At 33.7% G+C, this 25,218-nt stretch overlaps 4 protein-coding genes and 1 pseudogene across 6 annotated transcripts; 1 reads left to right on the top strand and 4 right to left on the bottom strand.

Moving 5' to 3' along the window:
• Positions 1-2,023: 2,023 nt before the first annotated feature.
• LOC133696069 (probable galacturonosyltransferase-like 4) lies at positions 2,024-3,070 on the bottom strand. The gene has a single exon (XM_062118103.1). It carries the CDS (start codon positions 3,068-3,070, stop codon positions 2,024-2,026), a length of 1,047 nt encoding a protein of 348 aa, XP_061974087.1.
• A 1,488-nt stretch (positions 3,071-4,558) lies between these two features.
• On the bottom strand, positions 4,559-7,122 carry LOC133696430 (uncharacterized; annotated as a pseudogene).
• A 41-nt stretch (positions 7,123-7,163) lies between these two features.
• On the bottom strand, positions 7,164-10,009 carry LOC133696089 (uricase-2 isozyme 2). Its single transcript, XM_062118127.1, has 8 exons — positions 9,683-10,009; positions 9,015-9,107; positions 8,666-8,741; positions 8,329-8,438; positions 8,130-8,221; positions 7,780-7,953; positions 7,606-7,696; positions 7,164-7,459 (listed from the first exon to the last, which is right to left on the bottom strand). The coding sequence occupies exons 1-8, from the start codon at positions 9,887-9,889 to the stop codon at positions 7,376-7,378; spliced, it is 927 nt and encodes a 308-aa protein (XP_061974111.1). The 5' UTR covers positions 9,890-10,009; the 3' UTR covers positions 7,164-7,375.
• Positions 10,010-12,688: 2,679 nt separating this feature from the next.
• LOC133697193 (vacuolar protein sorting-associated protein 60.1-like) lies at positions 12,689-15,654 on the top strand. The gene is made up of 7 exons (XM_062119604.1): positions 12,689-12,894; positions 13,031-13,182; positions 13,666-13,759; positions 14,278-14,349; positions 14,480-14,591; positions 14,835-14,992; positions 15,357-15,654. The coding sequence occupies exons 1-7, from the start codon at positions 12,826-12,828 to the stop codon at positions 15,408-15,410; spliced, it is 711 nt and encodes a 236-aa protein (XP_061975588.1). The 5' UTR covers positions 12,689-12,825; the 3' UTR covers positions 15,411-15,654.
• LOC133697191 (basic leucine zipper 6-like) lies at positions 15,627-20,215 on the bottom strand. Of its 3 annotated transcripts, none has more exons than XR_009842835.1 (5): positions 18,465-19,959; positions 17,360-17,435; positions 16,767-16,893; positions 16,361-16,630; positions 15,627-16,117 (listed from the first exon to the last, which is right to left on the bottom strand). XR_009842835.1 is itself a non-coding variant. In XM_062119602.1 (5 exons), exons 2-5 carry the CDS (start codon positions 18,986-18,988, stop codon positions 16,473-16,475), a joined length of 885 nt encoding a protein of 294 aa, XP_061975586.1. In that variant the 5' UTR covers positions 18,989-19,139; positions 19,978-20,215; the 3' UTR covers positions 16,188-16,472. The 3 variants fall into 3 exon arrangements, 2 of the variants coding, with proteins under 2 accessions (XP_061975586.1, XP_061975587.1); XM_062119602.1 differs by lacking the exon at positions 15,627-16,117 and adding an exon at positions 19,978-20,215 and having other exon boundaries at positions 16,188-16,630; positions 18,465-19,139; XM_062119603.1 differs by lacking the exon at positions 15,627-16,117 and having other exon boundaries at positions 16,188-16,630; positions 18,465-19,139; positions 19,511-19,959.
• Between the last annotated feature and the right edge of the window lie 5,003 nt (positions 20,216-25,218).

The raw sequence follows: 25,218 nt of genomic DNA, 5'->3' as shown, positions 1-25,218 counted from the left end.
CAGAGGCTCTTCAACTTCTTCATGAACAACCTTATTGTTTGTCCCCTTAAGCGCATCACTTTAGGCCATGCCGACCCAGTGCCTCGTAGCTCAACTGAGGTATCTGTAGATGACTCTTTGAGGAATGGAGTGGGCGAACAAGAAGTACCCTTGATCCTTAAAACAACAAATGGAGAAGAAAAGCTGCACCATCAGGGTCAAGAAAGGTCAAAAGATACTGGTTCAGGATCTGAAATTCAGGTTCACTTCAAGCAAACCGAAGAAGAATTGGAACATTGGACGCCTGTCGACAAACTTGGGTTTTCGGCCCATGAATCAACAAAAGTTAGCCAGAGAACTGATGATGGTGATCAGCCGAAAATGAAGAACGGTGAGAGCATTCCCATCTCTTTATCAGGAAAGGGTCAGCTCCCTGATGACAAGCTAGCTATACAGAAAAGGAAGAAAGTCACTGAGCCACCCCATGACAAGGAAGAGCTTCCCCTAGTTCAAGTGAATGGTGCTGCTAATGGTATGACTGCTCGAGGGAAAACCCAACAACAGACAGAGCCGAATATGAGCACCATGGCTCGAGAAAAAGGTCCAAAAAAGCTTGACAGCATACAGGACAGCAAGGAGGAAGATAGAGCTAGGAAAGGTAAGGACATAATCAGTGAAAATTTGACACCAGCAAGAGAGGAGCCCGAAGAGGTGCTCCCAAGGCATCTCATAAGCGTGGCCGCAAATATCAATGAGAAATCAGATGCATTCATCCGAAGAAAAAAAGAAGCCTGGAACCAATAAAAACCCTAATCTTTTCACGGGTGAACCAGTTCGAGGTGAATTTGCACCATGTTGTTTATAGATTCATTAAAGTTCATAAGCCAGTTCCTCTTAAGTGTAATGATTTTATTTTAACATGTTGCTTTGTTAGAATAATGTTTGGTTAAACATATTAGGAATAGCAGTTATATCTTTTAATATTCATATTTTATTTATTATTTATTAAAAAATATATATATTTATAAAATATTCATTAATTTTCAAGTATCCATAAAATATTATACATATACACACGCTGTCATATTGTATTAAAAAAATTTAATTATTTTACATATATATCTATACAATATAAATATATATTTCAAATTAAATTTAAATAAGTTTGATAATCTTCATATTATGTTTATTATCCTTCAAGTAAAATAATTATATAAAAAATACTTATTCATTCGGGTCAAGTTGATTTGGTATCAATCTGATTCAAATTAAATTGTTGTTTTTTACTCAGTTTTATCATAAATTTTATTAAAATTTAGTGTATTTAATATTATAATATAAGATATTTTTCAATTAAAAATATATTAAATAATATTTTTTATTTTTAACATGCATTGTCTTGTTTAATTCAATGCACGAAAAAAGTCAGCGATTCCCCAAATCCAAGATTAAGACAACACATTGCAATGACAAGCATAGTCGATCTACTAATTTATATTGAGCAGAGGAGATCGTAAAATTTCTACAACAGAAGGGCTGGGTTTCACAAGTTGTAAAAAAAATCTAAAGAATAAATGAAACTAAACTGGATTGAGAAATAAATATGTAGTATTTAGAAAGTTGTTTAGAGGGACACAGAAAATTTTGCACAGCCTCCATCATCGTGTGATTGTCCATTTCACAAGGAACTCAAGATCTTGCCTCAAGCTATATGCAATGGAATCAATTGATGAAGATAGCTTCAAGAGTCCATGCTGGTAAGCAGTAGTAGAGTCAAAACATTCAAACCCTTATGGATTCTCTTTTCCGCCTCTTACAACAGAGCTTTCGTCAGGGTTTTTCGTCGGACGATCTCGACAGAAAAGTGAAAAATGTCTGTATTTCTAATGTTTTTGAAAGTAAAATAAAAGAGGATACGAAAGAACGGGAAGAAAAAAAATATTTTTTACAAACTCTTTTAAAACTTTGGTTTGTCAGCCATTAATGTCTCCTTCTTGCTCTCCTAAACCACCAATCCCTTCCTTTTCCAAAAGTGTCTCCATCCTCATTCTTCAAGAACATGCAACGATGAGCGATAAAGATCATATGGAGCCCAAAGATGATCCACAATGCAAGGTTTCCTCGAGTCAAGCCGTAACCAAGGTTTCCCTTTCCCACTCCAATGAAGCAAACTAATAGGTCCTGGGTGCAGACTTCTACACTTTCCTTCCATGTTGTCACCCCCTAACCCATGCTGGTTCCATCGATGATCAACCCCTTTTATGTTCCCAGCCAAAACCAATAGAAATGGCGGCAATGAACCCAAGTGGTAGATTCTCTTCTGCTTTTGCACTGTCATCCACCCTTCAATCTTTTGTGTAAGCTGTACTTGCCTCCACTTTTCCACATCCACAACCATAACTCCAGTGTTAAAATAACAAGGCCTTCTTCCATGAAAAGTCCTGGCCAAAACAGGATCGAGCCAAAATAGGTTGGAGAAATAGTAGGTGAAATTTGCATGACAATATTCCGGAGCTGCCAAAACCCTGTCCTCTAAATCAACCTCCCACAATTTTGCAATATCATCAACAAGAAGAAGATCAGAGTCAAGATAAATAACACGTTTAACGTCGGATGGGATAATGTCAGCAAGGTAAATTCTAGCATAGTTTAAAGGTTGGTCCAGGGATTGACGGATGGATTTAGAGATCTTTCCGCGAACACGGCTGGAGTCAAACCGGTAAAATTTGAAGTTAAGGTAAGGGAAGGTGGATTTGATGCTAGAGAAGACCTCACGGTCAAAACGTGCCCAGAGAAAATGGAACTCCATGTTTTCAGGGCAAGTAGAATGTCGAAGGATAGAGAAAATAGCAGCCATGGTGCCTCTAAGGTAATTGGCATCAAGAGTCATGACAATGTGGATTCTAAGTGGCCCACAGGAATCCCCATTACGAAAAGCTGGAGCCTCTCTGAAGACAGGGACATCAGCGGATGGTTTTCGGATAACACCGAGGTGGATTCCCCCAGAAGAGGAGGGTAATGATGATACTGTGTTGGCTACGATGATGAAAGACAGGAGGCCAAGGGGGAGAATAAAGGTGCAGGAGGCCATCCTGTCCTGAACCGGGGAAGGTGGGTTTTGGGAAAATCAAGGGTTGGTGGTGTTCAGGGGAGAAGAGCAGCAGCTGCCATTGTTGGGGCTGGTTAAGATAAGGTTTGAAAGAAACAAATATTGATGATTGATAGACAACAGGGAAGGAGAGGATGGTGAGAATTGTGAGGAAGAGAAGATTCCTCGGAGGGAAGGATGCTGTTGTGTTCTTTTTTTGTAATAAACCAAATGCAAGACCTCCTAGAGCTTGTAAAAGATTTCTATGTGTTGCCATTTAGGAAATTAGGAAGTGATTTTCCCCTCTCCTTTTTCCCTTCCTATATATCCTCCTCGTTTTTTGCCTATTTCATTGCAAAACAGTAAGGCGACACAAACAGAAATATTATACCGAAAAATCTTCTAAATACCATCACATTAGATGTAATGATTTTATAAATCACATCAATTTGTATGTCCAGATTTTTCCTTCCAAAAAATACATGCTAGGGTTGTTAGAGAAGAAAATATTATATACTGTCGAGGCCATTGAGGTTGGTTACATGCCTGAACCAATCTAACCTTGGCTAAGAACTTTTGGTGCTAATGACCTGGTTTGATTTTCCTGGCTCATTCTACATCCAGATCAATCACATTTTGCTGCTGCAAAAACACAAGTTTCTCCTTAAACTCACAGGGAATGAAAAGGAGATTGGTCTGTTGGGTGTTGACACAGCTTCATTACAGCAGGAAAATGGATTAACATATCTGAAAGCACGAAAAAAAGTAAAAGAAAAGGAAAACAGCAAGCTTTTCAAGAGAAATCTGACAAATAATGACAGATATAATAGGAGAACACGATTAGAATAGATATTCCTAAATGGGACTAAGCCAAAGCTTTTTATGCAGACAATGCTGCTAAAATGATACCTGCTGAAAATATGATACTCTGAACCATGCTATTGAAGCTAGAGTTCTCTGAAGAATATTGTAAAACAGGCTTTTTCCCCTCTAAATCTTGTGAAAAGAACCTGGAAATTCTTTAAAGAGTTGAAGGGAAGTTCTTTACTGCAAGTTCCAATGGGCACATTCAAATTTTGTTAGCCAATCATCCAGCTGTCTTCCTGAATTACAGAGATCAAGCATTTGCTTCCAGATAGTTTAGTGCTATAAAAAAATTCTACTCCCATGAACTTCCTGACATAGTAGGCACTTGGGATCATTTCTTCCCCAACAGATTTTCCTATCCTTAATGGAAGCTCATGAAACAATATACAAAGCTGTGTCTCGGAATGTAGAGAGGTTCCACAGTGTAATTTAAATTGTTCTGCTCATAGATTATCAACTCTAAGCACTATACTGTTTCCAGCTACCATGCTCAACAACAGAAGCAACCCAGCAGATGCTTAAAACCCTAAAACTTTATTCTCGAATATATTTGCATAATTCCTCTGCATAATGACAGAATCATTTGAAAATAAACAAGAATGCATCGGAACGGAAGTGGTGCAGATGTTCAAACATCTATCAGACTTGCGAAATACACGATCTCCCATCATTTACAAAGATGTTGTACCGTATTGAGACATGATTAGTAAATGATAACACTTTCACAGCCAATCCACACCATCTATGAACTCCATGGACAAAAAGAAGCAGAACTCTCAAATCATCCGATCAATTAGATTTTCTATTACATCTGTGACAACACCTGCAACAATCCGAGGAGAAAACCTTCTAATCATGTCTTCCCTTGCTCGCCTTCCCCTTATATTAGCTTCCTCAACATTAGTTATTACGTTCCTCGTTAAAAGTTGTAGCTTATCAATAGAGGTTTCAGCCCAAAGATGCCCTTCAAATGGCCCTTCTATAACTTAACTCATTCTATCCACTGGCAATGGATAGCTATTCTCCTCTGTCAAATACTCTGTTGATCCAGACCAATTCGTCGTGATAACTTTCAAAGACATCGACATGGCCTCAACCAGATGCTTCAACCAGACTTCCCCTCTTGAAGGAAGAACAAATGCATGGGCAGCCTTATACATTATTGGCAAATCAACCTGAGCTATACGAGTATCAATCACATAAATAGGAGCAATCCCATGAATTCTAGAAAACTCTTTCAAATATGCTTTCAACAATACATCCCATCCTTTCCTATACTCCCACTTAAACAACTCCGTCTTCGAATCCGAATCCTTCTTTCTTGAACCTAAAACCAAATTCCCTATTGATCCAAAGGCTCACACTTTAAAGGATCAAAGAACTCAGCATCAACAGCCTGAACAACTTTAACAACCTTAGATGGATCAACCCACTTTTCACAAATGTAGAGACACGAAAATCAGTAGGAACACAAACACAATCCATTCTGCAACATCTGTTAACATGCTCAGCATTAACTCTATCAGTCTCAAACATGGTTCTACCAATAACAAAGTTGAGATTTTTGTAACCAGTTGGTGGACAAGGCATGGTTTGAAACAATGGTGGGTACCAAGCACCAGGTTCACTATGACATATCACAATAGTCTCATTTACTCTACGTTCAGTTTGATAAAGGTTAATGACCAAGTTCTAAAACTCCAAAGATTCTAAATCACCATGCTGCTCAATTCTCAGCTTAAACTTGTCCCTTTTCATGTTTTCATTAAGAACTAAAATATAAGAACGGGCTTCTGAGCTATACCCGCCACCTGAAAGAAAAGGTGCCATCCATAAAACACAGTGAGAGGGCAAGGAAATGTGATTTGGTAAATGGGTTTTGGTTTGAATAAAGAAACCTTAAGTGTTACTTGAAATAAGTAGGGTTTGATTTTGATGTGAGTGTTGATTTTAGATGTGAAGCAGTGTCTTGTCTTGGTGAAACTTAATGAGATTGCTAAAAAGAGGATTAGGACTGATGAACAGTAGGGTTTGAACTTTGAAGGGTTTTGGTCTTGTTGTGTTGTTTTCAAGGGAATCCATGGTAGTTGACTAATGTGAAATTTAGAGCTCTAAAAAGTAAAAACTATGTTTGTGTGTATTTCAGAGGAACTTAGCTAAATGTAAATCACTCTTATGCTCTCTTTATTCAATAGAAAGTGGTTTTTTAAAAGTTATTTTTAAAAGTTTGTTGTGTTTTTCTATTAAAAGTGAGTTAATAAAAAATATTTTTTAACCTAAAAAAATTGAATTAATTTTCAAAGAAAGTATTCTTTTTTTTAATTTAGGCGGATATACTTTTCAAAATCGGTGAGAAAATCAAAAATATATTATTATTTGTTAATTATATCAAATTTAATTCTTAATCTTTTTATTTTTATATTTTTTTTTTGATTTTTTTTTCAATTTTATTCTTTAGAATTTGATTTAATTTAAATTGTAAGCAACTTTAATCCTCGTTTTTTTATGGTTATTTGTTTTTATCTTATCATTTTTTTTATTTAAAATTTTTTATCTATCATATTTGATTCCAATTTTTTTATTGTTATTTATTTTATTTAAAATAATTTATGAAATTAAATTTATTTATTTTTAATTTCATTATCTTTTAATTTTTTTATTTATCATATTTGATCTTTATTCTTTTAATTATTATTTATTTTATTTGAAATAATTTATAAAATTAGATTTTTTTAATTTCATCATTCTTCAATTTTTTTAATTTATTAAATTTAATTCTTATTTTTTTAATAATTTTTTTAAAAAAATTAAAATATTAATTATTTTTCAATTTATTTTTCATGACATAGTAAAACACTAAAAAATATTTTTTAATTACTTTTCATAAGAATAATTAACCTTTTATAAAAACTATTTTTTAAAAAAAAAACTTATTTTCCGGCTAATAAACAGCCAGCAGTAATGTCATGTTGCTTTGGAAATAACATGGCATCCAAAGAACATTTGTTGGTGTTCACAAATAATTGGGCGCTACTGGAGGATTTGTTTCAAAGGGGCTGTCCAATTTGAGAGGTATGTGTCCCACACATACTGGTGGGTGCTAGAATGTGGGAGCCCCCCGCAGCCTCCCACGGCTTTGTCAATGTCTTTAGATCCTGAGCACAGATTACGCTTGAAAAGGGGCGCATTTCAGCAATTGGAATGTGTTAAGCTAAAGCAAAATCTCCTGTACCACAAGATATTAACATAATCATTAAGGGTACATTACATTACATGTCACGTATCTTAAAATGGATTTTAGTTCCCAAAGTTTATTCTTCTTCTTTTCTTTTTTTTTTGGTTCAGGTTATACACATTATTTTGGAAATACAGAAACTGAACAGCTTTTGATGCAGGCAGAAAGACACTGGCCAGGGTATCAGTACGTATGTTGAAAAGCTTCTACATCTTTGACCAGAAGCGGCTCAAGCTTGCTTCTATTGAACCATGTGGCTCGTCGGTAGGTAGAAAAACATCATCATTAAACTGCAGGATTCATCATGGACATCATTGTTGTTAGTTTTGATTATTCAGCGAACAAATTTATCTTTAAGTTCAAAATGACATGATTTTCATGCTGTAAGAAACTCAAACATGATATACTCCAATCATCAAGGAACCTAGAGTTCTACCTTCACAATGGTGTTTTCCTTGCTTGATATGTTAACCGGTAGGAAATGGATATTTGGCATTTTTAGTTGGATGGATGATATGTCAGGAAATCTGCACAGATCGCAATATAAGAAGCTATTCATGTCGACGAGTGTGTCGATAATGAGTTTGAATGTGATTAAGAAGAGAGGGACCTGTTGAGTACAGCCTTTGCCATTTGAAAAAGAGTCCTTTGAACAGATGCACTGTATACGCCTCCCTTAGGAGGACCAAAGAAAGTGTTGGCCAAAGATTTTTTCACATCCAAATATCTCTCTGTAAAGTATAGTGGGTTCTTGGGGATGCTAGATGCAGATTCATAGGAATACCTGCGTAGACAGTATTATCTCAGAAATATGCCTGATTTGACGCTCAAAAGGTCAACATACTATTACTTAACTGTAACCAAATAGAGCGAAGGGGTCTGTCAAGAACATTTATCATCCATCGACATATACCAGCAATTCTCCTAGATCAAATTATTAAAAAAATTGGAAAAACTTGCCTCCACAATGCAGTGACTTCTGTTGCCAGCATCCTCTCTCGAGTTTCAGGCAGAGCTGTATACTGATCCCTAATAAACCCTTCAAAACCAGACTGTTCGTAGCATAAACACCAAAAGGACATCAAATAAACGGTTTTTTCTCAGCTTTGAAGAAATTCTGAGTGCTCATTCAGAAAAGATCAAATAGAGGTTACTTTACCATGGTTGTCTTCAGCACAGACAATCCTTCTATACCAGAAGTCAGCTTTAGAACACCAGACTTCTGTACTGTTACCTCAGCTGTATGCTTCTCAGATCCAAGTTTGAAACCTTCAGAAGAGTAGAATTAATAACTCAATTCAAACCAATACATATTTCTTTAAGTTCCCAAAAATCAGAGGATCTTGAAATGAAAAGGGAGGAGGGAATTATATCCGTGAAGATATGTCAACTGTCAAGATGCATTCCATTTTGATTGTTTTCTGAGAAGTTTAGAAATGATGTCCTTGCTTTCATAAATTCACAATAATGTTCTAACCTAGAGGCTCTGGAATTACCATGTTCGTGTGGCTGCCCATTTATGTGCACACGCTCCCACGGCTTCTCCACTATCTTTACAATAGCAGTAGTTACCTACAAAATGTTCAAAAGAGAAGAAGAGGTCTGCATTAATCAAATAACTAAACATCATTACAATACAAAACCATGAGAAAGGATTCATGCATGAGAATTAAATATAAGAAGCTGTTCCAGGTTCATCCTCTAACTGTATAGAACAAAACCAAGCTCTTAAGAACAAGACTTGAGAAATCAAGTTTAGGAGCCTTCAAATGCTAATGGCCTAACTCAGCAGTTCCTTATCCCCGTGTTTTCAACAGTAACAATCTCAATTGCAAAAGTAATTACCTGCTTGTAAAATGATGTAAAGTGCCTAGCAAGCAGAATCGCAAAGTTCTCTGCCGAAAGCTGTTCTGAACATTCCTTTGCTTTCACATATACCTGCGTTACAGGTAACCTTTAAAATGATTACAACTAAACTTCAATTGCTGTTTGATAAACAAGAACTGCCAGTAATATCACAAGAAAAGCTTTCATAACACGTCTCCTGATTTATAACGATGATTTTACACACAAAGTAACCATCGCTTTGAGAAGCTAAAAAGAGTTTCCTACACTAGATCATAGAGCCATAACAAAGCATTATTGCTTCATAAATCACAATCCAAATTTAGATGCTCAAATATCATAAATCATATCACTAACCTAAGTAATTCCATGCATCCTTACCACTTAAATCAGGCATAAGAACACATGCATCTTGAAGGGATCCATTCCCTAACTCAAATCAAGCCATCCAAGCCTTTAACAAAATCCTTAAAAACCCAAAAACAAGAAACAAAAATAGAAAAAAAAAAAAGTTGCTGACTTGATGACAAAAGAAAAGGACATCTTACACAAAGAGGCAAACTAGGTTAACTAGCTAACAATCAAGATGAAGTTACTTATCTTTACATCACTGATAAACCAAAGAACAAGTCTGAATCTAAAAAGAAATTCAGGGTGAGAAGATGTACAGTGTTTTTCATGGTATCAGTGGCAACGATATCAGAGTTATCATCACGAACATAGGAGTTGACACAATCAGATAACAGGATGATGCTAACACCCCATTCCACCATGGAATGAATATGATCTGATTTGTTCCTCCAAACTCTTGCAACTCTCACTCTAGCTTTGCCATGTCTCTGCTCGAAATTGAACCCATCTAACTCGTTGGCCATGACTCGGAGCTTGATATTCTGGAAGGTTTTGGGGCAAAAGAGGGCTCACCGTTATATAGGTGAAGATGCGAAATGATGGACAGTGGTTCTCTGTTACTGCGGGCTGGCAAACGATGTTTTCTTGTACAATCGTATTTTAAAAGAATAGTTTATTTTAATTTTAAACTAAATATTTTTAAATTGTTTTAATATATTAATATCAAAAATAAATTTTAAAAAATATTATTTAAATATATTTTAAAATAAAAAAATATTTTAAAAAATAACTTTTATCAAATTTAGACCGGTGGTCGTGTACGCAAGGGTCAAGGATCTATACTGATTTGTGTTAAAGTAAAAATAAAAATAAAAATCCAACTAATTCCATCGAAAATATTAGTTGATCAAGTGATTTATAGTTAATCCACCATAATCCAATCTAAAAATCACCATTAACATGTTGATTTTTATTTTTGTTTATCAATTATTTTAATTTATTTTTTTAAATCAATTTCAATATACAAGTTAAGTTTTAAAATTATAATTATAAAATCTAACTCAAAAATTAAAACACACACAATTTAAGTAAAGTTTTAAAATTATAATTATAAAATCTAACTCAAAAACTGATCACCTGAGCACAATTTGAATGAGATGATTTATAAAATAACAAGTCAGCTTAAATTATATTTTTTTAATAAATAATTTAAACAATATTATTTTATTAAAAAATAAAATAAAACAAAACAATTCAAATTAAAATTAAGCTTGAGCTAGGATTTGTTTTGACGGATCATCAGAATGACCTGTCAAGTTAGACTAAATTTTATAATTATTCTTAAAACAGTAATTATTTTATACTGCAACGTGATTAGTGAATTTTTCAAATTAATCATATACTAACTTAAAAGGTTAGGGCTAAAATAGAAAAACTCTTCGAACGATAGATTTGGTGAAGTGTAGGATGAAACAGAACAAGTGGGGCCCAACACCCTGAAAAGGATAATTCATTGTTTGATCATCGACCTGACTAAAGGTTAATATCAAATAAATTAAAAAAATTAGTAAATGGAAAAGTCAATAAAATGATTAAGAATTGATTCTTCTTTTTCGGGGACGTATTAATATAGTTTTAAGAATGTATTCAAATGTTTTTGTATTTTAAAAGTTATTTTAAAAAAATAAATTTTTTATTTTTTCTTTACCTCAAATTAATTTTTTTTTTTTTTGTGTTTGTGAATTATTTTAAAGTGTTAATATTAAAAATAAATTTTAAATAATAAAAAATATCATTTTAATTGTTTTTAAATAAAAATATTTAAAAAAATAAAACAACGGACCGAAACTAACTGTTTAAAAACCGGTTAGGTGAATTCTATCATCTATGTGCTGAGACGGCGGCGAGAATGCGACCGTGGCAACATTATCAGATGCTGTCATCATCTTCTGTGCATTTTTTTTTAATTTATTTATTTAATTAATTCTTTGTGTTTCTGGGCGGATGTAGACGACTTGAACAATCTAGGTGTCATGACTTCATTCCTTATCAAAGTTGTTAAACTTATCTTCCTTTTACGTCTGTACCACGGTTTGGGTGAGGTCACTATAATTGATTCATTTAATTTAAAGCTTTTTAAAAAATATATAAAAAAATCATTAAAATAATATAATTTTTAATTTTTTTAAAATCAATTCTTATTCTGGTCGGTTCTATGTTAATCCATAAATTATCCAAGTTATATTAGAAGTATGCTTAGATATGCGGTAAATTTTGTTTTTTTTTCTTTAAAATGATTAAAATATATTGATTAACCAAGCCAGACGATAGCCAAACTGAACCCGACCTCATAAACATGGTCTACGTTCCATCACTTCGAAACCCCGACTCGGGTTACAAGCCCACGTCACCGAGCTCAGCTGGAAAGCTGCTTTCAGGATTAGGTATATAAACTTAAAATATTATTCCTTTCTTTCCGATGTGGGATGTTCCTCTCTTACGTGTTCATAGGGAAAGCTTGAATGAGCAAAATCTTTCGATGGAGAATTTTGCACTAGGTAAACAAGAAGAGAAAGTACATCATGAAAATCACTACGAGTAAAGTCCCAGGATTTGTTTCCAGGGCACACAAGGAAACAAGTTTTTGTTTTTTGTTGTTTAAACAGTAATAATAATCTAAGAAATTCTAAATGAATATACATTTGAATAGAATAGAATAAAAAATTAAATTTATAAAAAAATTATTTAAATTAAATGTATTATATAAATCTAAATATATTAAATGTGGTATATTAATTAAATATAATAGAAATGTATTAGATATGTAATATAAATATTATATGAATGTTTGTGAAAATAATACATGTGTAATTATACACAGATAGAATTTAGGTAGTGCGTATCAACATTAAAAGAAAAAAATATATAGCTAAATGATAAAAAAAAATATTATTGAGAAAATATAATAATAATAATTTTCAAATAAAATTTATATTCTTTATTCAACGGGAATTTTACAGTTATAAAATATACTACTCTTCTATATTATTATTTTTTTCATTGAACACTATTAAAATAATTAATTAACTTGGACTGATAAAATTTCTTGAAAAAAAGACTTTTTTTAAAATAATTGTATTTGTACCATTTAGTCCAAGGAAGATTAATAAAAATAAAGCTGCCTAGTCAGCATGACATGGCACATCACCATTGGACAATTAACCAACTCAACCAATCAAATAATGCCACATCAAAAACCAAACAGAACCCAAATTCATGTTACCCATCCCTTCTGCAAACTCAAAGAAGCTTCCTTTTAACCGAGTAAAAGTAAAATAGAACAAAGGTGACAAAATCTTTATTTCTTAAAAAACAAGAAAAACTCTGTCTCTTCCAATTCTTCTCTTTGTTCTCTTTCAAGAACTTGATCAGCAATTTTTTTTTGTTGTTTCCTGTAAAGATGAGGAGAGTTTTTGGTGCTAAAAAAGATAAAGAACCACCACCTTCAATCCAAGATGCATCAGAGAAGGTAATATATCTTTCTTTCTTTCTTTTTCTTGAATTCTTTGTTCGAGTAAGCTAGAAAGTTTTGAACTTGAATTTATAATACTGGTTTGTTGTTAGATTTCTGATATGGGTTTTTAATTTGATGATAAAAACATTAGATAAATAAAAGAGGTGATACAGTAGATGAGAAGATCAAGAAGCTAGATGCAGAACTTGCTAGATACAAAGAACAGATTAAAAAGACAAGACCTGGACCTGCTCAAGAGGCTGTGAAAGCTAGAGCTATGAGGATTCTTAAGCAAAAGAGAATGTAAGAATTGAAAGTTCTCTCCTTTTGTTTTTTAATGTGATTCTGGTAGTAAAAGGGTTTGTGGGTTTTGAATTTTTTTTATTGAAATAACTGGGTTTGGTTTGTTTCTTACACTAGATTTGATCATGTTTATTGGGTTGTGATCACAATGCTGAAACAAACCCTGAAGGTTTTGGATTGTTTTTTAGAACTTGAGCTTCAATTTTGCATTTGAAGCACCAAACTGGTAGATCTAGCTGCCTGTGTAGGTTGTTTTTGAGATTGTGGCGCAGTTGTCATTTAAAGTGTTTTTTATTTAGAAATATATTAAAATAATATTTTTTTTATTTTTGAAATCGGCACATCAATCTAAATACATAAAAAATTAATTTTTAGCAGAAAAAAATTCAAGATTCAAGGGAACGCGGTGACTGCATTCCTAAACATGCTCTTGATGTTAGGGTGACGCCATGCAGCTTGATATATTGTCAATTGCCTGGACAGGTATGAAGGACAGCGTGACATGCTCTATAACCAGACGTACAACCTTGATCAAGTTGCATTTGCTTCTGAAGGAATTAAAGATGCTCAACAAACTGTATGTTCCACAGCATCAATATAGTTTTAAAAATGTTTGTTTAAAAAAGGGGCCTCAAAGCATCTGATAGTTCGACTGAATTGCAAAAAGTAGTAGACAGCATTTAAGGTTTAAGTATTTTTTGTACATGCAAATATGCAATAGATAAGGCATTTCTGTTTAGTAATTATTCACATGTCATCTGTGAAGATTCGTGTTGTACCAGATCAATTTATGGTTGCATTGGGGATGGGATGCTCACCTTGATATATTTGTTTGTCGTGGAAGCACCCAATGGGGCATGGGTCAAGCTGGTTGAGCGATATCTGTAATCCTCATGAGCAGTAGGGGATGAAACGTCTGCTATTAGGAGGGACTGCTTCAAAACATCGTGTAGTATGTTTTGTTTCGCTCATTCAGCATGCATAGCCATTTAGTCTAAAGATGAAATATATAACCATGGGGCACCTTAAGGGAACCAGTTTCAAAAAAATTGACTTAACTTCTTTCACATATTAGTTTTTTGGTGTTCTTCTCAGATGTCAGCTTTGAAATCCGCCAACAAGGAATTGAAAGGAATGATGAAAACTGTGAAGATTCAAGATATTGATGTACGTAATCTCTTTTGATTCCAAGCCCCTCCTCCTCTCCTGTCCTATCTTTTTGGCTTTTCTATTGAGGTCTCCAAGGAATAATGATGATAAGCATTTTAACCCTTTTTCTTATTTTTTGTCTCTGCAGAACTTGCAAGATGAGATGATGGACTTGATGGATGTGAGCAATGAAATTCAAGAGACCTTGGGCAGAAGCTATAATGTGCCAGATGATATTGATGAGGAAGAACTCATGGGTGGTAAGCATAAGATCATTCTAAGGTTCAATATTGGTTTATTTTTGGACAAAAAGAAATACTTTCCGCCCCGATGCTTGAGAAACAAGTTCTTTAATAACGCATAGCATCTTCAGTAGGAGCACTCTTTGTCGAAAATATTTCCCTGCTGTAATTTGAAACAGGCATTCATGCACTGGTTTCACAAAAATACAAAACCCATCTGTTATTTATACTTTATAATAGTTCTATTAATTTTGAATGCAGAACTTGATGCTCTGGAAGCAGACATGGGAATGGAAACTGAATCTGATGGGGTGCCTTCTTATCTGCAACCTGATAAGGAATCTGATCTTGATGCAGAACTGAACTTGCCTTCAGCGCCCACAGGACAAGGAGCACCAGCTAGCAGATACAATGCCCAGGTATTAATAGTACGGTGAAATATTCTTTTTTTGTAGAATCGCTTTAGTTAGTGTTACGAGAGGGTAATTAAGTAACATTGCTGCTTATACTCTTATCATTTATTGTTATTTGCTGTTGACTGGGAAGAAGCATTTCTCTAATTAATGGAACAAAATACTAATTAACCTATAAAAAATGGAAAGTAATACACTTTATACACCCGTGTAGCAGCTTAAGCGAACAGCCAGCTTGTTTCCTACTACCTAACACTCGGATCATTTGAGATTCTGAAATACAAAGTTAGATATGCTGTACCTGTATTTGCAATGTCTTGCCTAATGTTCCCGGCCTAATGCATCTTCTTTAAACTTCTATTCTTGACAGGCTGAGGATGAACTGGGCTTACCTGCTGTCCCTCGGGCTTCTCTTCGTGGTTAGACAGTTTTTTTACGTGATCCTTGTGAAAGTAATTTGAAGAGCTGGATGCCAAACCCCGTAAACATGTTGCTGATTTACATGATTTAATTGGTGTTTGGAGGGGCTAGGCTTTATTCCATGCAATGATTTATTTTTTCTTTGAATAAGTACTGTGAATACATTTTGTGAAAAAGGATGCCCCTGAACAGTTTGGCAACTGGATTCTACACGGATAGATGTGTAAATGAAGTTAAACTTTCCTTCCTCCTGGTTCATTTGTGCATTCTAATATGGATAGCAGATATACATGTTTGACTTGAGAAAATTCAAGAATTGCTTTTACTAATCCTCAGCAATGGCTGCATTTGTTGTTTCCTGGTTCTAAAAATCTATCCTTGGTTTTGCTAGGCAATAGAAAGCAATGATCAATCTAAATGTATACACCCTAATTGGAGTAAGCATACCAAGTCACGAACTTCTGGCTCCAGGTTTTTCTTTCGTGGTCATCTTGTCCAGTGCCTACAACACTATATCCTTAGTTTGAAAAGGATCGATCTGTCAAGCCACAACAGTGTCCAGAAGAAATAAGCCTCTGCTGCATCAGCCAGCATCAACGAGGCGGTGAAAAAGCACAACATTATGACACATCTAAATGCCGCTTTAAATCCATTGCTTTCCAAAAGCTGAGCATTCTAATGATTCGTAGCAGCACCCATCCAACCCAATGCCTGTGTAGATGTATTTTTTTTAGAAGAGACGAGGCAAGATTTTAGGTTTAGCTGATAACCGAAAATGAGCTTCTAGAAAAATAGGAATTTTACTTTAATGATCAAGCAATCACATGGATGCAAAGATAATTATGGAGAAACGATGATGCACTCCCTTTATACAAGTCAGTTCATTGGCAGTTCAAGTGCTGGCAAGATATATAAACACTTGAGTTGAGCCCTGGAGGTGCAAGGTAACCCTACCAATATATGTCATGATACGGAAAGGCTGCTTTCTTTTTTCACAAAATGCAAGGCTGGCGAGTAGAAAACCACAGGGATGTATTGTCGAAAGCATGGATAAGGTCTTCTTCTATTAGTTAAGATTAAGCCTCGCCATCTGCCATGTAACTTCTGATCTAGCTGCCTCTGGAGAGAGACTTGATCTGGAATATGTTCTGAACTTATTATTTGTGGAACTACCTAACTTGTTTTTCAATCTCTCAGCTTCCTTCTTCAAAGTCTTATGTTGAGCTGCAGCGAAATGGATGGAAGCATAGAGTTAAGTGCCAGGAAAACTTAAGTATGTTTTTCATTTTGAAAGAACTTTAAAATCCTCACAAGATTGTATTTGCGATGAATAAATGTATCAGAGAGGTGAAAAACTCACCATCCACGATTAATTTTTCCTGCCGCAGTCTGGCCACCTGCTGCTTTAATGTGTTGTTTTCCAGGGACAAGGCAGCACGTTTCTGAAGCATTGAAGCAACCTTGAACGCCAACTCTGACTCCAAAGTCTGCAGAGTGTTATACAGCCACGAAGTTTTTTGATTTGCTGAACAAGTCTTAACAAAATGAAAACTATAAAATTGAAAATGTTTTGCTGATAGTATATCTATAGGATATAATTGAAGACTCGAATGCATTGCCAACTGAGTATCAAAGATGAGAACAGATCCAAGAATTACATTTTCTTGATTCTCAGAACTTAAAAAAAGAGGAAGAATGAAAGAAATCAGATTGTGTAAGCATTTTAATCATAGACAATCTATTTTATATTCTTAAAACAGTGAAGTACTTCGAATTAACAAATGGGGGTCATGCTGAGTATATGGATACCCAATTGTATAAATTATTTGACACTTTAAACATCTCATTGACCCAAGTGATGCACTGCATAGAGGATAACATCGCTGTTTGCTATCCCTGAAAAGAGAACAGAGATTAAAGAAGGACAGAATCTCATCTCTCAAAGGAATTTACCTGCAGAACATTAACAGTTCTTTCAAGTTCAGCAATATACTGGAGTTTGCGAACTCTTGAGCGCTGCCCAGATTGCCTATAAAGAAAGCCATCAAAACCAGTTAGATTGTCTCCTTGTGTTGCTAAACAATGATGAGAAAAGATGCATCAGAAAATATGAAGTTTCAAATTGAACAATTTGATTAGAAGTGAGGATTTCCCAATTTTAATCCTAAGTACGACATAATTGCAAATATCACCAAACTGTATGTACAATAGTAGACTTTCCATTATATCCTTCTCATTAAAACCTAGGTGTTTGCTTCAATTTTCAGTGCCAACCAGCACCTACAGGCTAGAGTCATAATGTTCCCTCTGCAAGCATGTAGTAAAAAGGAGCACGTTTCTCAGCAACAGTAAGACAACCCTCGGGTGGGAAATCTAATAGTTGTGCTTCAGCCAAAGTTTGTCTAGGGACATACATTTGTAAGGAAGGAATATTAGTGAGGGACAGCTCTAACCAAAGGAGGTCATCTTGGAAGACCATAGTGGTTTATGGCGCATCTCTTAACAGAAGTTTAAATATTACTCTGGATCAATACACTAGACAGAACCTCTTACACCCACAAGACAACTGTTCACAAACATGATCAAGACAAGCTTCAGAGAACCTTTTCAACCTCTGACTGTGAAGAGGGAAAAAGGTCCAGGATATAAAGGGGATGATGCATCACAATCTGCAAGGTAACAGAACTACAAAATACTTGAGCTAGCAAAGTTGATACGTGGGTACTAAAGCTTGGCCCTGTCCTTTCAAGTATAGGTGAAGATTGATTCAGATTCCAGATTGATTAAAATAAATGTTGAAGTAAGATGGACATTAACATAAAACTGACAATCATCACCAACATATCAGGGTCCTGCTGATAACCATAATAAGTTTACAAGAAATAATGCATAAAAAAGCTGAGAAACAGCCAAAACTAAAAAATATGAGAAACAGAACAACAAAATATAATTATAGCCTCTGAGATTGCTTAGAAATTGATGTGATACGAAGAGTTACTACAGTTATCTTGAATACAAAATAAGCCAGCAATCAAACAAGAGAGTTTCAGATTCTAACCGTTTCACAGTGCTCGTCTCGCCATTGAGCTCCCCAGCCGAACCACATGCATTCCCCATTGAATCCAAGGGAGTATTCCCCCAGATGCACAAGCTGCCGTCTACATACTGCAGAGGATTCTGAAACGCATACTCCGATAGTGCTGAAGCTATGGCATTCTCAGAAAAGGTCACATTCCCTCTTCGCCTAGGAGAATTAGGACCATACATTGACGCTGACTCCAGCCCACTACAAGTTTCACCCCCACCTGAGGCAGCTTCATTGTTATAAGGACTCAAACCCGAAAACGAATCCACAATACCTTCCAAGAGGGTGACTGAATCACTGGCTGACCGGCGAAGACAGGTCCCCCTGGAATCTGCATCTTCATCACTTAACAAATCATCAAGCCATGCCGGCTTCTCCCCCAAAATTGAACCTTGGGAGGGAGATCTATGGTGTTGTGGGTAGGAGTCATGAACTGGTCGAGAAACCAGGGGCTTCTGAAATGGGCAGCGAGGAGGAAGGAGAGATTGCCTTGACATGGTGAAAAACACTAACAGGGTTTGTTCAAGCTTCAATTTTCACAGATATCCCATTCTTAGGCTGCTGTAGGTGCCTCTTATGGAAAGAAAACAACACAACATGTTCCTCCATTCAGCAACTTTAGTGTCATGTCTCTTACAGCATCCTAACCTACCGTATTGGTAGAAAACTTTACAATAAGAAAAGGATTTATAGAGCTTCTAAAAGGAATCTTTAAAAAACAGAGAAAGAAGAGACATGCAGGATCCAAGATCGGCCAAAAAGCAAAGTGCTTTGCAATACAAATTTCAAATAAAATTCCCACGAGAACAAAAAAGCTAAATTCTTCGTTTTCTACCCATTCATTGTTCAAAACAACCACCAAACTTGTATTGCCAAACGCCAGCCCAATGCCATAATAATAACAGAAATAAATAAATGGCGAGTATCAATGGCTTACTACAAAAGGAGACTTATAACTTACAACACAGATTCCCTTAAATGAGAAATCAACAGTAAATGCCATTAAATGATTTCATTACCTTCACCATTGAATACAGGATTTGACTACAAATGTTTGTTTCCTTTTCTTTTCTTTTCTTTTCTTTTTTCGTCTCATATCACCCTCAAAGAATCAAAATCCTTATAGATAGTAAAGAATTTTCCTTTCAACATATCATCCAAAACGATAAGAGACATAAGACCCATCATTGCATTTTCTCTATTTCACTCACAGTCGGAACCAAACACAAGGCTAGGAAAACCCCATAACCATAAATAATCAGTCTACTGGAATTAAAAGTTTCTTGAAAGAAAAAAAAAACAATACAACAGTGGAGTAAAAGATTCAAACTTTACTAAATCAAAACACAGAAAAGATAATAAAAAAAAAACAAGCTAACACAAAAAGAATCAAAAGGGAAAATAAAAACCCAGAAACAAAATCAAAATTTCATAAGAAAATGAAATAAAGAACAAAAAAGCCACAAGGTTTGAAACTTGGGATCACCTTTTGTACTAGCTGTTAAAAATATCTTCACCAACACAGACGGAAACAGAGAGAAAGGTGAAGGAATAGTCAAGCAGGTAAGGAACCCTTAATAAAAACCTTGCCAAAAACAAAAAAGGCAAAAACCTACCCTACACTACACTACAGTACACAAGAAGAGTAGCTCTCTACTTCTTCCCTCAGTCCCATTTGCTGCTCTTTGTGGGATACAGCAAGATAGGAGAGTACGGGTTGTGGGTCCTCTGCTTTGGTTGGTCATGTCAGCCCTTCACTTTTCTTTTATAGCATTTACTGCTAACTATTTTTTACTTTAAAAAAATAGAATTAATATTTTTCTTTTTTTACATTACTACATTAAAATTATATAAAAATAATAATTTAAAAAAACTTTAAAAAAATTGAGAATAAAAACAAACTGACTCTATTTACTAAAACAAAATATACAAGTGTTTATAACATTATTACTTTATATGAATTTATTTTTCAGACAAAGTTAATAATAAATATGAGAGCAAACAAAATTATAAATCAGAATAATAAACAGTATTATAAAATCTGGATTCAACTGGTAAAATTATCAAAATGGTTTGAGTTGACATTGTCATAAACTTAAAAATACAAACTGATTCGTGACCAGTTCAAAATTTATTATTTAAAAAATAGATCAAAACAACAACCTTCAGAAAAAGAAGAAAGACTATTACGGACTCTTGACTTTTTTTTAAAAAAAAAAAATACTAACTAAAGTTGATATTTTTAACTATCCACCTGATCTTACCTAGAATGCATTTCTAAAAATATGTTTGGTATTATGATAGCTGTTATGGTTGTGGTTTGAAAAAAATTATTTTATAAAAAATACTTTTAGTTGAGGCTGGTTTGAAAAAATAGATGTTTGATTAAAACTGTGGTTGAAATTGAGGTTGAAGAAAATATAGTTTAATGTTTTTTTATTAAAAAAGCTTTTGAAATTGAGATTATAAAATAATTTTTAAAAATATATATTAATATTTATGCTTTTTAATTTAAATATTGTGGATTTAACTATTGCTATTATATTATGAAATAAATAATACTTTATATAAAATATTTTTTATTATTCCATGAAACCATTTATAATTCCATTACGTACGAAATACATCCGACAAAAACTACAATTTCCATAATATTTTTAGCATCTAGTAAAATTAGATAAAATATTATTATGTATAAAATTCACTCTAAACTAGTTTTTTTAAAAAAAATTAACACACTACTTCAAAAAAAAAATCACGCAGACATGTGAACAGTGCAATTCTCTTGCACTGTTCACATAAAAAGTGTACACTATACAATGTTCATGTTAACTGCACCGTTCATTTAAGAGTGTAATTAACATAAACAGTGAAAAAAAGTAAGAAATCGTTGCTTTTCTTTTACTGTGTTTCTAACGCAGGAATTAAGTGGGGTCCAGTGAACAGTATATTAATTTTTTCCTTAACTAAACGGCTACAAACTGCGTTTTAAATAAAACACAGTCGCAGCCGCAGAGCCAAACCGGCTCTAAGGTGGGTTTAGATAATTTTGTTAGACACCATTCTCGACGTAAACCATGTTTTTAAAAAATTTAATTTTTTATTATTTTATTAAAAAATAATTTTTTTATGTGTTTTGAATCATTTTAATACGCTGATCTTTTTTTGTTTAAATTATTTTTAAGCAATGAAAAAATATTATTTTGATGCATTTCGGCATAAAAAGCATTTTGAAAAGCAACTGCAACCACACTTCAGAACAAGCAGTTGTAAACAAGAAAAAGGCATGAATAGTCACGTACAACAAGATTTAGTCCAGTTAAGAAGTGTGGTCCAAACATAGATCGGTAAAAATTAAATTTATTTATTTAAAATTAATATTATTTTTATATTTTTTATTATTTTGATGTATTAATATTAAAAATAAATTTTAAAAAATAAAAGAATATATATTATCTTTGTATATTTATAAACTAAAAATATTTTTAAAATAAACTACTACTATATTTTCAATCTCCAAGTTAATGGAGTTAAGTTAAAGACAGAAACAAAAATATATTTGTGGTTATTTCAATGCTCAGTAAATTAAACTATGAGCCGTAAAATCCAACCAGAAAATAAATATACAGTCGGTGTATGAAGAATAAATCAAGAATATTATCCAGCTAAAAAATATTTTTTTATAATGGCATTTATAAAGATTTTAATTTTGCACGATAATCATCAAATTAGTTGAGAAAATATCAAATTCACGTGCACTAGGAATTCACAAACGACATGAACATGCGCGCGTGTGTGTATGTATGCATGTATGTATATGGATGTATATATCTATATGTATATGTATGTATATATCACTAGTAATTGTTTTTCTTTAGAGTGTTGTAGAAATTTTAGAATTATTTTTGTTAGGAAGAATAATAAATATTTTTAAAAAATACTTTCGAAAATATTTTTTATGTCGTGTTTTTACCCCATTTGACCGTGGTTTAACGTGACTGGTAGGTAACCGAATCCATTTCTCATCCTGCGACGCACGTGGAAAATCTTATGTTGCCGTCACTGACACTGCTCAAAACAAATCGCCGAGGAACACAATATCTCGGCTCCTCGCCACAGGGAATCCTAGAAGTAGTAGGAGAATATCAATGCTGCTTTAGTAAATGTTTTAATTTTTCACCAACTTTAATATATATATATATATATATATATATATTATTTTTTAATATTATTATATTAAAATAATTCAAAGCAAAAACAATCCAGATTGAAAAGGGCATATGCAATCATATATGATTGGAAACTTTCACCTACTTGCCCGATTACTCCACGGCTACTTACCACTTGTGTTCTTGATTGATGGATTTTAGTATACAGTGTTTTTTTTAAAAAAATTTAATTTTAATTTTTTATATCTTGTTAATATAAAAAATAAATTTTTAAAAGGTTATATAAATATTATTTTAATATAAGTATTTAAAAAAATAACGGGGACACAGTATCATCAAATTCTCGTTGAATTTTTGACGCAGGAGATCATGATCTCTCACTTGTTACGAGGTAACAAGAAAGTTGTTATGTCTTGTTGTTGAACAAGTGTTGTTGTTTGGTGAGTGAGATGAGACAACTTGTCAGGTTGATGTGATTATTTTGTTAATCAATGCAAACTATGCTTAAAGGATTGTTTATTTCTAAGATTTTCCATGTTTATTGGCAATCAGCTCCAAACGACAAGGACATGCATTATCATACAGATACAGTCAGCAAGACAACAAATTAATTAGCGCATTTAGCAAGATATTTAACAAGCCGGGACTCCCATTTTTTCCAACGCACGTAGTTTTTTTTTTAAAAAAAAAACTTGATGTATAAATTAATTATATAAAAAACTAAAAAAATAACAATTAAAAAAATATAAATATAAATATAAATATAAATAAATAAATTAGAGAGTAAGAAATTTTTTTTGATTGGAAGGTTAAATAAAAAAAAATCTAACAAAAAAATTAAAAAAATCAAATGAATAGGAACCAAATTATATATATATATATCATAAACTTAATTTGAAAGGTGTAGTTGAAAATATAAAATTTTTTACAAAAAAAACTAAAAAAAAAAAAAAGTTTGGAGTTGAAATATCTACAATACAAATAATCAACCTATTTTTTTTTAGAGAAATAGAACAAAAGGTTTGACCAATAACAAATCGCTCGGTATGCATCATAGTGGGAGGAAGAGATCTTGACAATATTTCTAATAACATGGCATAAGAGTATTTCATGTCATAACATATTCCAACAACATTTTAAAATTAAATAATATCGTATAATTTAAAAAGATAAAGTATCTACGATTAAACTGTAATTATATAAATAAAAAACTAAATAAGAAGACAAAAGGTCCTAAACCTACTGTTTAGTTTTTTTTAATCAAAAGTTATTGCTGCTAATTTACTTTACATGAACAACCGAGAAGACAATTATGCTCCTCTTCGGCTCTTCGTCATTGTTAAAAAAAAAATACAATTCTTTTCTTTAATGATTAATGTATCACGTGAAAGAATAAAAATACCCTAAAAATAAAGGTGGGTGGTTTTTTTTGGGAAGGATAAAAATATTATATTTACTATTCTATGGAATAGTTAACCGGGGATTAGTGCATAGTGTTTTTGCCTTCATTTTAGGTTTTTTTTACATGCCAAAGAGTACAATAACCAGAAAGAAATTCATTAACATAGCTGGAAATTCATCGGCATTTAGCAAGGAACTTCGCCCAGAGTGACAAATAATGGCTTGATGCCCTCTTAACTTTTAAAACTTTGCGCTAACTTGGCCCAAATCTAGAATATTAAAAGAAACTAAAAGGGCTCATGATGCAATGACAAGAAGCTTTGTGCCAGGGAGTCCCAGTTTTCATGGAGGATGATGCCAAGATAACATCATTTTTACGTGCCTCAGAGTGGGAATGAATGGCCATTACAGGATCAAAGCTGAGGAGCTTTGTGCCAGGGAGTCCCAGTTTTCATGGAGGATGATGCCACGATAACATCATTTTTACGTGCCTCAGAGTGGGATTGAATGGCCATTACAGGATCAAAGCTGAGGAGCTTTGTGCCAGGGAGTCCCAGTTTTCATGGAGTATGATGCCAAGCTAACATCATTTTTAGTTGCCTCAGATAACATCAAAGCCGAGGACGGAACCATAACCCATCAATTTAGTAAACATCAAGAACAAGATCATCAAGCCTGGGCTCTGAGACCATTGAAGCTGTAGTGCCATGGCACAAATCTGACCCAAGATATAGCCCTCCAAGTAGCATGGGCTCGACTTGCAATTTTCTGTACCTTTAGCTCGCTATCTTCCCTTGTTTTTGTTTTTCTAGCCCGTCAATCTTTCGTCACACAAGAAAAAGTAACTCCAGACTCATCATCCCTTACGTACCATTTCGATGGTTTTCAGCAATATAATACTCGAACAAGTGACATGCTTTTAATTCACAAGAAAACAAGAGGCTAAACACAGTTTTTGTTTCAGGTAACAGTTGATAACATCTGGCCATCCAGACGCACAACAGAATGAGAGGGGCTTCATTTCTCAGCCATGGCCGTGTGCATGCAATAACTTCCACACTCTGAGTTTGTTCTTACATTCGTTTGACATTGTGTTTGATTACATTTTCAAAATATACTTGATTTGAAAATTATAATCCCTAAAGAGAAGGTATAGC

This window comes from Populus nigra, chromosome 6, assembly GCF_951802175.1.
Source record: "Populus nigra chromosome 6, ddPopNigr1.1, whole genome shotgun sequence".
Lineage (NCBI taxonomy): Eukaryota > Viridiplantae > Streptophyta > Magnoliopsida > Malpighiales > Salicaceae > Populus > Populus nigra.
This window is presented reverse-complemented; position numbering and strand designations above follow the sequence as displayed.